At 44.0% G+C, this 12,599-nt stretch overlaps 1 protein-coding gene across 2 annotated transcripts in view; it reads right to left on the bottom strand.

Moving 5' to 3' along the window:
* The window catches only part of spock2 (SPARC (osteonectin), cwcv and kazal like domains proteoglycan 2), a 100,645-nt gene extending 94,280 nt beyond the window's left edge, over positions 1–6,365 (bottom strand). The window contains exon 1 of one of the 2 annotated variants that reach the window (XM_012966046.3): positions 6,027–6,365. In XM_012966046.3, coding sequence (XP_012821500.1) covers positions 6,027–6,203 — 177 coding nt within the window. In that variant the 5' untranslated portion in view covers positions 6,204–6,365. 2 annotated transcript variants of the gene reach the window in all.
* Between the last annotated feature and the right edge of the window lie 6,234 nt (positions 6,366–12,599).

Below are 12,599 nucleotides of genomic sequence, written 5' to 3'. Positions count from 1 at the left end.
TAGGCAGAGGTTCTATTTCACTGGAGACAAGTTGCAGCAGAAATACAACCTATCAGTTCCTCCTCTGAGTGTATTGACTCCTTGGGTAATTGTGCTGCTAAGTGAAAACAAGCAGGAGGCAATCTCCCTTATTATATGGTTATGCACTGTATGGAGGGGCTGATTTACATTACTGCAGTCCTAAAGGACAAATGTGCCAATTTAAGGCTACTTAAACAGCTAAAGATCATCATGCAATATGCAGAAGGCATTTAAATAAAGGGTATCATTCCTTTGTGTCAATGTAAAAAGTATTCATTGCAGACAGCATGACCCTGTGTCATACCTGAAAGCTTTGGGTAGGGGGGTATTGTACATCTCTGGTTATGAGTTAAAGCAAAAACAGATAATACAGTATTGATCAGAAAGCAGGAGGTTATTAAGAGAAATGGTGCAAAGGAGGAAAGCTAAATGCAGCAGTAATTATCCCAATAAATTGCTAAAGGGAACAGAAAACGCCCATTTGTCACTGAATTAGATCCTGTCTGTCCAGTAATGTGCTCTGTTTCTGTCTATACCATTAGGAGGTAGGCAATATGCTCTGTATCTGTCTATACCTTGGGTGGGTAGGCAATATGTTGTGTATCTGTCTATACCTTGGGTAAGTAGGCAATATGCTCTGTATCTGTCTATACCTTGGGTGGGTAGGCAATATGCTGTGTATCTGTCTATACCTTGGGTAGGTAGGCAATATGCTCTGTATCTGTCTATACCATGGGTGGGTAGGCAATATGCTCTGTATCTGTCTATACCTTGGGTAGGTAGGCAATATGCTCTGTATCTGTCTATACCTTGGGTAGGTAGGCAATATGCTCTGTATCTTTCTATACCTTGGGTAGGTAGGCAATATGCTCTGTATCTGTCTATACCTTGGGTAGGTAGGCAATATGCTCTGTATCTGTCTATACCTTAGGTAGTTAGGCAATATGCTCTGTATCTGACAAGATATGCAGCTGGAACCTATACACACTAATTGCTAAACACATAATCCTGTTATTTACATCTCTGTGAATACTAATAATATATGTGTGCATTTCACTGCTGTCTGTTTCTTTGACACACTCTGATGTGTTACTTGCCGATAACTGAAAATAAAAGTATAAAAGTGTATTAACCCCTTTGCTGCCAAACTGGTTGGGTCTGGCCACTCGGGACGAGATCCTGCCATATTGTTATTAATATTTACTCTGATGCACCATACTCAGCTCCTGCTTCCATCAAGCCTGCCTATGATGAGAAACAATGTAATATTATAATGATATGTGATGATGCAGCGCCAGCTGTTTAGACTGAAATCAAACGTCTCCTGAGAATAGATGCCAGCATTATATATTCACAGAAGCTGACAATAAAGGGAAGAAAACGCTATATCTTCTGCTTCGTTAGGCTTTGAGGTGCTAAGAAATTCACACTTCCCAGAGATATGTAACAGGATACAAATGGTAAATTCTTTTACAAAAATCTGATCCCATAGCCCTGCAATAATACAATTGGGATAGGATATCTGGTGCTGCAGGGAGCTGATGGCTAGTTCTGCTCATACTTTCTTATAGTGTCATCTGCAATTTAAAGGATAACTACAGCCTGAAAAAAGCAAAGGTAATTTTCATTCCTCTCATGGTATAAGGTTCCTGTGCTGATTCCAACCACCGGCAGTCCTATGCCACTTATTATGTCACCTTTTATAAAAGGGTGTCCCAGGCAGCTTAATTTAAATTTTGGGTTTTCGCTAGCATAGCCCTCCATTTTAAGTGTTTCCGGGATGTAGTTCATGGGGTTGCATCACCAGAAAAAGGAGGGTGCTGGTATACATGCGCAGAGAATGCCCTAAGACTTAATTGGCATAGAGCTACCATGAGAGGAATTCAAAATAACCTAAGTAGCTTACGGCTTTAGTTGCCCTTTAACATGCCAAGCACTGCAAATCTATTGGATTTTCAAAACCTTTTTTTTTTATTAGTGCTTTTCATGAACTCTTCCACTGCCACAATTTCTTCATGAAATGCTAAGAAAATCACAAACTAACAAAGCATGTTTGATTTATGTATGTATATGTTTATGTCTAAAACCCAGGGATGCACAGAATCTTGCATTTACAAACAGTACATCTGCTACAAATTATTTGGCCTCATTGCAATATTCAAATATGAGCCCCACTGCCTACCTGCAGCTTGTGTGCGGCTTCTGTTGACTTAGCAATAAAATGACACAACAACATTTCATTCTGCAAATTCAAATATGCCCCAGAGGAAAACTTGCATAGATTACAGCCACATCCAGAGTGAAACCTGGGTTCTGTGCATGCTTAATGCAGACGGATACAGACACACATTATTGCGATTAGAACCTACAGTTCCATATATTCACAGGTGGCACATTGCTATAGAAAGATAAATCAATTGTAGTGATATTAAGTTATTACAACCAAGCTGATCTATGCCCCTCATTCTCCTGTATATATTACCTTTACTGATTAAGAACCAGTTCTACCCTAGAATGCAGGGGCTATTTACCCAGGGGTCCCAGATTCAGGGAGGCACATTGACAAGGATATGTTACTGATATGTTACTGCTTAAGTCTAACTATTTTTTCATTTGTCAATAATTATAAGACTTTCTTTACTATTTGTGGCTGTGATGTCTAAACTGTGGCCCTCCAGCTGTTGAATTGCCAGCATGATGGGTGGGATACTGGGAGCTGTTGTTCAAAACATAATTGTTTTGCTTTCCACCTCTAATTTAACCTCATGAAAACTGATCTCAAGAAAATAATAAGTGACATATAGGCAATATGTCTAGAGTAACCTTAAAGTACATTTCACTTTAACATATCTCTACCATTGTAGCCTGTACACTGGATGCCTTCACCAACTGTCCTATATCATCCATGCCCCTTTATTTCATTATTTTAGTTCTCTAGTTATAAGTTGAAATCACTGTATTTCTGAATATAAATCTTGCCACAAAACATAGAGTAAAGATTGGATAGAGGGTAATATGCCATAATCATAAAGCCTACTGCACTATATGCCCCATGTGTTACAGAGTCCATTGCATTCAGGGCATTCATCCTGTTAGACAGGAGCATGCTGCACAGAACACATACTATGTAATAAAAGGCATTTAGCATATTTATTATTAATATACACAATGGATCAAAACTGTCTTCACTGATACTGTTTTTTTCCTACCCCCCACTCCCATTTCTAATTCTCATCTATTTCACTTCATTCTATGTAATCAAGATCTTCCTAAATTATCACTATCTCTCTCTATTATCACAACCTAAGAAGATACCTGTATATCCCTTCCATTGAAATGCCTATCACAAAGCCCCTGTCTATTTCATATAGCAAGCCAATTAACCAATTCCTTATGTCTTCTCTTTTCTCTCTGTCAGGTACTGTTTTTACATAGGAACATATCCCAAATCCTAAATTCTGATTCTCTTTTTCTTTAAATAGCTAATTCATCATACTACCTACTTGAATCTTTCATGTCCCCCTCCCCCTGTTATCTATCCACCCGGTCATTGAAATGTATTCCAGTAGTTTATTCTCCATTTATCAAATATGTTTGTAAATGTCATTAGTGAAGTCTCACCAACTCCAAATTCTGTTAAGGCATGAACCTACTAAATTAGTTCTCTCACTGCCTCAAGAACGACAACCTCTCCTTTATTCTTGTGAAATCCCTTTTTTGGGTTTCTTCAATGGAACCTCATGTTTTACACATTTAAACCCCCATATTTCAACTGCTTTTATTAAATGCAAGTTTCCTTTTATTAATGGCTCATATGGTGCTCTATGGTACTCCCCAAACAGTTCCCCATGGATCTCATGAAGTCATTCTTGTACCTCTTGTCTACATTCTCCTCAAATCCGCTCTCATACACTCGACTTTCTTTATATATAATTATAACAGCATTCCACCCTTTATATTCTGTGAACTACACCACAAGCACTTGAATGGATGCTGCATCAAGTATGACCTTCACCTAACTATGTCTTACTTACGTAAACCAACCTTACCAATAGCATATTCTTTTAGCTGTCTATAAGCACCATCTTTTATATTTACCATAATCTATGACCACCATCTCTACAAGTCTTCTCTATCTCTGTTATGTCAGCACAATTCAGTATACCCTAGCAAATTACATTCTACCCTGCCTACATTCCCATCCTCCACTGATCAAGCACCAATACCTCTATCTGAACATACAGTATATTTCTAGCCCAGGCTGTTTGCCATCTATTCTACCAGCCCAATATCATACCTCCCACACAAACACACCTATTACCAATATCAATATTTACAAATATATTCTATCCTGTATGCTAGCCATCTTTTCTATCAGCCCAATGCCTTCTTCCTCCCAGTCTAGTACTACTGTGTCTATATACATTTACACCTCTAGTTCACTCTTCCAGCCACCATCAAAACATTATCCCTCCACCTAATACCACCAGAAACATTACCACTCTGCTTAACACCAATGTGTCACCAAGCACATACACCTCTTAACATTTATTATATTATTTAAAGATGTTAACTACCATGCCTAGTACCACTACATGTGTCTCCACATACATCTCAAGTCCAGTCTTTTAACTTGTATCAACCTACAACCTTTAATTAATATATTGTGCTTCATATAAACCTCTAACATAGCATATCTCCCCATCAATAGTGATATTTTGGTTTACATATACTGTATATTTCTAGATTAGTGCATTACTACTCTAGTCTGCTCACACTTTGTTCTATTAATTTAGATTTTAGTACCACTACAGCTTACACACAAACACAAAAATATAAAATTTCTATTCCAGTAATATACCTGCATGTTCACCCCAACATATACAGGAAACTCATCCTTGAACCCTTATGCTAATGGAATAAAATCTTAGACACCCTCTTTTTGCCTAGCCTGTATTCAGTCTGCTAATATTCTCCTCCCTCATTTACCATATTACTGAACCTCTGTATTCTTACTGCAGAAATGATTTGCCCATTCACCTTTGCAACCTGTATTTTATCTACACATATTGTTCTGTTTCTACTCAAGCAATACACCCCACTACTTTACCTTTGGATTATTTTAGCTCTTTCTTTCCTAAACCAGACTTAACTATATTCACTCTGCAGCTATCAGTTTCTCCCTGTTACATATCACAGCTTATTATTTATCCTTGAAACCCACTTGTACACCTGCCTTGCACTACTACACTCACCACCTCTCTGTTCAGGTTGTGTTTTCTCCATGTTATGCAGTCAGCCCAATATTAGTGTATAAATCCTTACCCCACACACATTAACAAGCATAGCCTTTATATACCACCTTACCACCACACATGCTGACACTGTACCACAGTCTTACACTAGTGCACAGGTACTAGTCCCCCACACTCCTATCCAGACTTGCACTAGTGCATAGATATCAACCCCCACCCACACACAGACTCCTCACACTCCTACCCCAGCCTTGCAGTCTGTATTCTCTCTGCAGATACCATTTCTCCCTCTGGTCTGCCTCAGTCCTGTGTCACAAATTACAGATATTTTCAAACCCATTTCTTCCTATCACCACCTTGTCCACAAACCCTAATATACCCCCAGTCCCAAACAGCCTCTTTTCGTTACACCCTACACAACCCCTGCATATCCCCTGTAGGGCCTCATGGGTACCCATGTGCGGGGTCACTGTATTAGCTACTAGCCCTCCCCCTACACTTACCCCTACACCCAGGCTGTAAATGTTGCAGGTGGAGCCCTACCCTCTCTAACTACTAGCCTTGCACCCCTATAGCTTGTGCGGACGCCCCTCCTCCCCATCCGATTGTTCCCAGGCATATCTCCCCAGTAGGGACACACACACCGCACCTCTCTCTATGCACTTGCCTCTATTTAACCTCGAACCTCCTTGCCAGCCTCCTGGTTAGTTACCCCCGCCCAGCAGCACCCCCAGCCCAGCCCAGACTTACATCTCTGAAGCGGTTCCAGTGCTTGATCTTGCCGCTGTACTGGTTAATAGAGGACAGCCATTGCTCATCCTCCATAAAATTGCCGGTATTTTCCACCTCCTTGCCATCTCCCTGTGCCCAGGCGATAGGAAGCAATAGGGGCAGGAGAATGAGACAGGAGCCCCCCGGGTTCCACATGCCTACGGATGCTTAGTGCAGCGCCGAGTAGCTTGTGGGCTGTTTGCTGCAAGCAATGGCTCAGATGGATGAAGGGATGCTGAGGAGAGGGAGGAGGAGACCTGCAGCTGAGCCGCCTTGGAGAGAGCCTGAGAGCTGCCAGCACTGACTGGGACTGAGGGAGAGCAGGGAGGCTGCGCCAGAGCAGAGGGAGGGGGAGAGACCAGTGACACCTGAAACACAACAGGAAATGGCTTGGCCATTGTTTGCTCCCTAATTACCCAAACCCACATATACGCTCATTATGGCAATAGCTGAGGTGAATGTATTTACATAATCTACCTATAGAGGCATATCAACGTGTATGGGATCTGTTATCCGGAACGTTCGGGTCCTGGAGTTTTATGTATGCGGGGTCTTTTTGTTATTGTTATGCCATCAGTCAGGGTTGTTGGCAACCCCAGCCAAGGCCATATCTGGTTGTATTACTGGCAGTAATTTGAATTCCTCATTCAACCCCAGCATGCTTATTAAACCCCCAGCAGCCCCCTCAGCACTACAATCAACCCCTAAACCCCCCCCTTTACCTACCCAGCTCCCCCTCACCAATGTGCTCCTCACATCATCATTCCTACCCCCTTTTATGTCACCAGCAGGTGATATGATGGTACCATACTTTGGTGCTGTCTGGATAACAGGATTCTCAGATATTAGATCTAAATGTGCTACACTGCAACCATGTTATTTGCTGCTAAATAAAAACACTAGTCAGCCATCATAGATGCAAAAGTAACAGCAGCAGTGTCTTGTTAGTGCTACCTGGCAACAAGGTAGGGGTGTCAAACTTGGGGCCATTCATCTTTTGTGAACTACATCTCCCAGAATCCTCCAGCAGCCAAAAGGGTGACTTAGGATGCCCGAGGTACTGTACAGTGAAGTATTTGGCCCAGGGGAGGTTCCTGTGAGGCTCGGTGGATGGGTTAGCAATGTAATATAAGGGCAAAGAGAGAGAGGGAAAGGTGCTGCACACCATCTCCTAGTATTGTATTACTGCCATGATGTTTTGCCTAAATATAACCTTTGCGTGAAATATAAGGTAAATAAATAATGTAGGATATCACAATTTTAGCTGACCAGACTGAATTGATCTTTGCTTAGTTCTGTCATCCAGGTGGTGTGCCAAATTGTTCTTCTCTGTTCCTTCAATCTTTACAGCAATAATAGAATCACTTAGGGGCCTGTGCATACCTGCTTTCCATGGACTGCCTCCATAGATCAATGCAGGCTTCAGCTGTCTGCATTGCCAATCCATTCTGAGCAAACTTTGGAGCCCCAAGAAGGGCCGGTAGGTGACCACCATTGTCAAATTAACTGGCCAAGGCTTGCTGTTGTTCTCCACTGCATGTACAGCATACTGTCAGCTGTGCCCTCATACAGTCATGCAAGGGTTGCACTTACTATAACATTGCACATTGAGGGTAAGGGTTCCTACTATATAGTTGTATTCCCAATGTTGAGCAGTGCTATTTTACTGTATTCATGAGTTGATAGAATATATTCTACTGCCACATACTGGAGCTGCTATTGCCAAATACTGAGTGATTTTGTGTGCATTGTCTTAAATGCTGCGGCCCCCACTCTCCTCCTGTCCTATCACTTGGAATGGTTAGTGTTGGCACCTGTCTAATCTTAACCCTGCAAATGCTGCACAGGCTTAGGGTTTATTCTGTTTGGCTCATGGAATATGGCGGGCTGTATTCTTGGCTGGTATTACTTTAACTGCAGGAGAAGCATGTGAGTGTGGCTGGGCAGGCTGTCATTTATGTTTGTATGTCATTTATGTAATCCCCCTGTTACTTGTGGCTGCAGGGCCACATTCAGGAAATTCTCAACTGAACAAGGGATGAGAATACACCCTGCATACCATGGGTCTTAGAGTCTCTACATTTCTCTAACACTTTATAGATGTAATCTACTGGCATTACAGAAAGGTGTAATGTACTACTGTAGGTAGCCCCAGCTAGCTTGGCTTTTTTAGGGACCTAAGATACTTCAGCAAGCTCCATCCAGAAGTTAGTGGGTACTTCTCAGGAAGTCTGGACATATGTTCCCCCAGATCCGTAGTACAGATAAGAGTTGGTAGGAAAAGTATGATCCCAGGTATTCACATGATAGATGCAGTGTTACCCTGGATGCTGTTTGGCCACTGCCAGTATTTACTTTGTGTGATGGCTCCAGGGGATGTTCAGTAAAGGACTGTATGGCACAGGAGAGAGATTGTTGCCCAAAAGTGAGCCTGTTTGCATTTCCAGCAATAATTGCACCTGTATGCTTGTCTCATTGGCCCCAGCTTCTGCAACCATCCCCTGAAATGAATCACTGCTAAATGCCATCAAAATCCATGTGATTGGAAGATGCCTCCCAATGATTTAATAAAAATCAATGGGATGCTTTGCAGAATCTATAACCCCATTAGAACTATTTATAACAATTGTTATGTAACATTAGTTGCAGCTCTGAAATAATATAAAGAATCATAAACCCCAAACTAAAAACCATATAAAACAAGAATTTTGTCTTACACATGATGTCACATTATAAAAGTAAGGTCATGTACAGTCAGGGCCGCCATCAAGGGGGCACAGGGGGGACTGTTGTGCCGGGCCCGGACAATATCTTTGCTTTAAAGGGGGCCCGGCCATAATACAGTTTTTATTTTTAGCTCGGGCCCCATTTAAAGAACTATGGGCCCTGTCATTGGTGGCCAGCAGGAAATTTGATTGGTTGCGCCCCATGCGTCCATACGCACGGGGCGCAACCATATAAAAGTGCAGATGAAGCGGGGAGCCAGACAAAGATCTAGTGGTCGCGGCCAGAGGAAGTCGCTGGTGGGGGGCTATAGTTGAGGGCCACAGTGTCTTTTTATACAGGGAGTTAAAGTGATATATGTTGGAGGTTGTTAGCAGTACTGCTTTGAACAGAGCAAAGTGTGTCATAAAAAAACAAACTTCCAGAGCAAGACCACCTTAGTCAGATAGTGGGAAGGACGCTGGGGGGGAGCTGGAGGATGCTGAGGGGGAGGCGCTGAAGGACAAGGGAGGGGGTTAACTGGCTGATGCTGGGGAGATGCTGGCTACTAATGTTTTAGGGGGCCCCGGGCTACCACTGTTTTAGGGGGCACTAGCTACCAATTTCTATGTGTCCTTTTTCCTGATGGGAGGGGCCATTGGGAGGCAGGGCGTGGGTGGCCCAGAAAATTTTGTTGTGAGGGGCCCCGTGATTTCTGATGGCGGCCCTGTGTACAGTTGTCAGGACAAGCCGGGCGCGTCACTGGAAGAACTCGTAGAGGAAGGACCTCTCCTACACCTCCCACTAAGGATCACAGCCACTGAGGATGGAACAGGACTTGAACCAAGTGGAGGAGTGGCAGGAGTGCCGAGCCGGAACGTCAGAGCAAAATCGGCAGGCAAAAGCGAGGTCGGACAGGCGGGAAGTCGGTACAGGCAGCAAGTTTTCAAGATCGAGAGTCAGGCCGGGTCAGAGAGTCAAATAGGCAATCACAGGAAACAAGCTTGGCGTCTTTCACAAGGAAACGATCACTTCGCAATGCTGGTAGGCCTTTGGCGTCCTTTTGAGCGCAATGCGCCTGCGCCGGCGTCAAGACGCACGCCGGCGTCATGACGCGCGCCGGCGTCAAGACGTGCGCCGGCGTCAAGACGCGCGCCGGCGTTAACGCGCGCGCGGGCGTCACGACGCACGCCGGCGTCAATACGTGCGCGAGCGACGGAGCGCGCGCGGCCGTCGGAACGTGCGCTGGCGATCGGACGCGCGCCTACCTTAGGCGAACGACCAGGTACCTGACATTGCCCCCTCCCAAGGCGCGGCCTCCGGATGCGCCCAGACGCAGGTTTCCCTGGAAATTTCTTATGGAAGGCCCGAATCAGTTGAGGAGCATGGACATTGGTTGAAGATTCCCAGGAATTGTCCTCAGGCGTATAGCCCTTCCACTGGACCAAATACTGCAAGCGACCTCTTCGATACCTGGAATCGAGAATAGCTTGGACTTCGAATTCTTCAACACCCTGTACTGTCACTGGCTCTGGAGGTGCCCCAATACGACCCGGAAATGGATTCTCCACCACTTTCTTTAGAAGAGAGACGTGGAACACAGGATGGATTCGAAGGTTAGTAGGCAGCTTCAATTTAAAGGTAACAGAGTTAATTTGCTCCAAGATTGAGAAGGGACCCATAAACCTTTGGCCCAACTTCTTGGAGGGACACGATAACCTGAGGTTACGAGTGGATAACCAAACGAGATCCCCCAGCTTGAATTCAGGACTCTTTCTCCGTCTCTTATCGGCATATCCTTTGTAATTCCTTTGAGCCTCCCGTAAAGTCTGCTGGAGCAACTCGAAATTATGCTTTAAGAACGAAAGTCTATCCTGAGCTGCAGGAACCGTAACCTCTGCTAGGCCTGGCAGAGTGGTAATATGAAATCCATAGTTAGCGAAAAAAGGAGTCTGTTTGGAGGAGCTATGTACCGCATTATTGTAAGAGAACTCTGCTAAGGGTAAGAGCGCCGACCAATCTTCCTGAGAATAAGAGGAAAAACATCTAATATATTGCTCTAACGTCTGATTAGTACGTTCTGTTTGCCCATTCGTCTGAGGATGAAAAGCAGAGGACAGGGCGAGCTCAATATGGAGTCCCTGACATAACGCCCTCCAGAAGCGAGACGTAAACTGCGACCCTCGATCAGACACTATCTCCCTGGGTAAGCCGTGAAGCCGAAAGACCTCTTTAATAAATACTTCTGCCGTTGTGGCTGCAGATGGTAACCCCACCAAGGGTATAAAGTGAGCCATCTTGGTAAACCCGTCAACCACTACCATGATTGTGTTAAAACCCCCCGACTTGGGCAGTTCCACAATAAAGTCCATGGAAATTCTCTCCCAGGGTTTCTCAGGAACCGGGAGAGGTTGAAGTAACCCCATTGGTCGGGAATGTGTATCCTTGAATCTGGCACATGTTTGACAGGAAGTAACATATTTCATACAATCCCTTGACATGCCGGGCCAAAAAAAATTCCTATTAGCAAGTTCTAGTGTCTTGCGAACCCCCAGGTGGCCGGAAACAGGATGATCATGGACAAATCTGAGTACCTCGAGGCGCAGGTCTTCAGGGACAAAAATTTTATTATTAGACATGAGGTAATTACCACGACGATCCATATGTGTAGGTAAATTGTCCACAGACTTGGAGGCGTTCTGGATCTTATCAAGCAAATCGGCTTGGAGAAGGAGAAAATTGGAGGCATGAAGGACAGTGCTGGCGGCAGAATCATTCTCGGGTGCAGAAAACAGACGGGACAATGCATCCGCTTTGCCATTCTTGGAACCTGGTCTAAAAGTAACGTGGAAGTTGAATCTGGAAAAGAAGAGTGCCCATCTGGCCTGACGAGGTCGGAGTCTTTTTGCTGAGCGTAAATATTCCAAGTTCTTGTGATCAGAAAAAACTAAAATAGGGTGAGACGCCCCCTCCAACAGGTGTCGCCATTCTTGGAATGCAGATTTAATCGCAAGTAGCTCTCTGTCTCCCACATCGTAATTTTGCTCAGAAGAAGATAACTTTTTAGAGAAAAATGCGATAGGATGAAGTAGGCTCTGTACATCGTTTCTTTGCGATAGCACAGCTCCGATGGCATACTCTGAGGCATCCACCTCTAGAACAAACGGCCGTGTAGGATCTGGATGTTTGAGAATGGGAGCGGAGGTAAAACGATTCTTGAGATCCAAAAAAGCCCGCTGAGCCTCAGAAGTCCAGCAGAATCTTTTTACCGAGCTGGTAAGAGCAGTGATAGGGGCGATTATCTTAGAGAAATTCTTGATGAACTTTCGGTAAAAGTTGGCGAAGCCCACAAATCTTTGTACAGCCTTACGACTGTTGGGAACGGGCCAGTCTAATACCGCAGAGACCTTGCGAGAGTCCATAGACATTCCGTCTGAGGAAATGATAAAACCTAGGAACTCTATAGAGGATCTTTCGAATTCACACTTCTCCAGTTTGGCGAAAAGTTTATGTGCTCGTAACCGAGAGAAGACTTGTCTGACGTGGTGTCGCTGTTCCTCCAAGGAAGATGAAAATATTAAGATATCATCGAGATAAATAATAACGAAAAGATCCAAAAAGTCTCTGAAAATATCATTTGCAAAGTGTTGAAACGTCGCTGGGGCGTTGCATAGCCCGAAGGGCATCACTAGGTATTCATAGTGCCCATATCGGGTGCGAAAGGCTGTTTTCCACTCATCTCCTTGTCGAATGCGGACCAAATTGTAGGCCCCCCAAAGATCTAGTTTTGTGAATACACGTGCTGAACGTAATCTTATAAACAGTTCCGAGATGAGGGGTAGCGGATAT

This window comes from Xenopus tropicalis, chromosome 7 (assembly GCF_000004195.4).
Source record: "Xenopus tropicalis strain Nigerian chromosome 7, UCB_Xtro_10.0, whole genome shotgun sequence".
Lineage (NCBI taxonomy): Eukaryota > Metazoa > Chordata > Amphibia > Anura > Pipidae > Xenopus > Xenopus tropicalis.
This window is presented reverse-complemented; position numbering and strand designations above follow the sequence as displayed.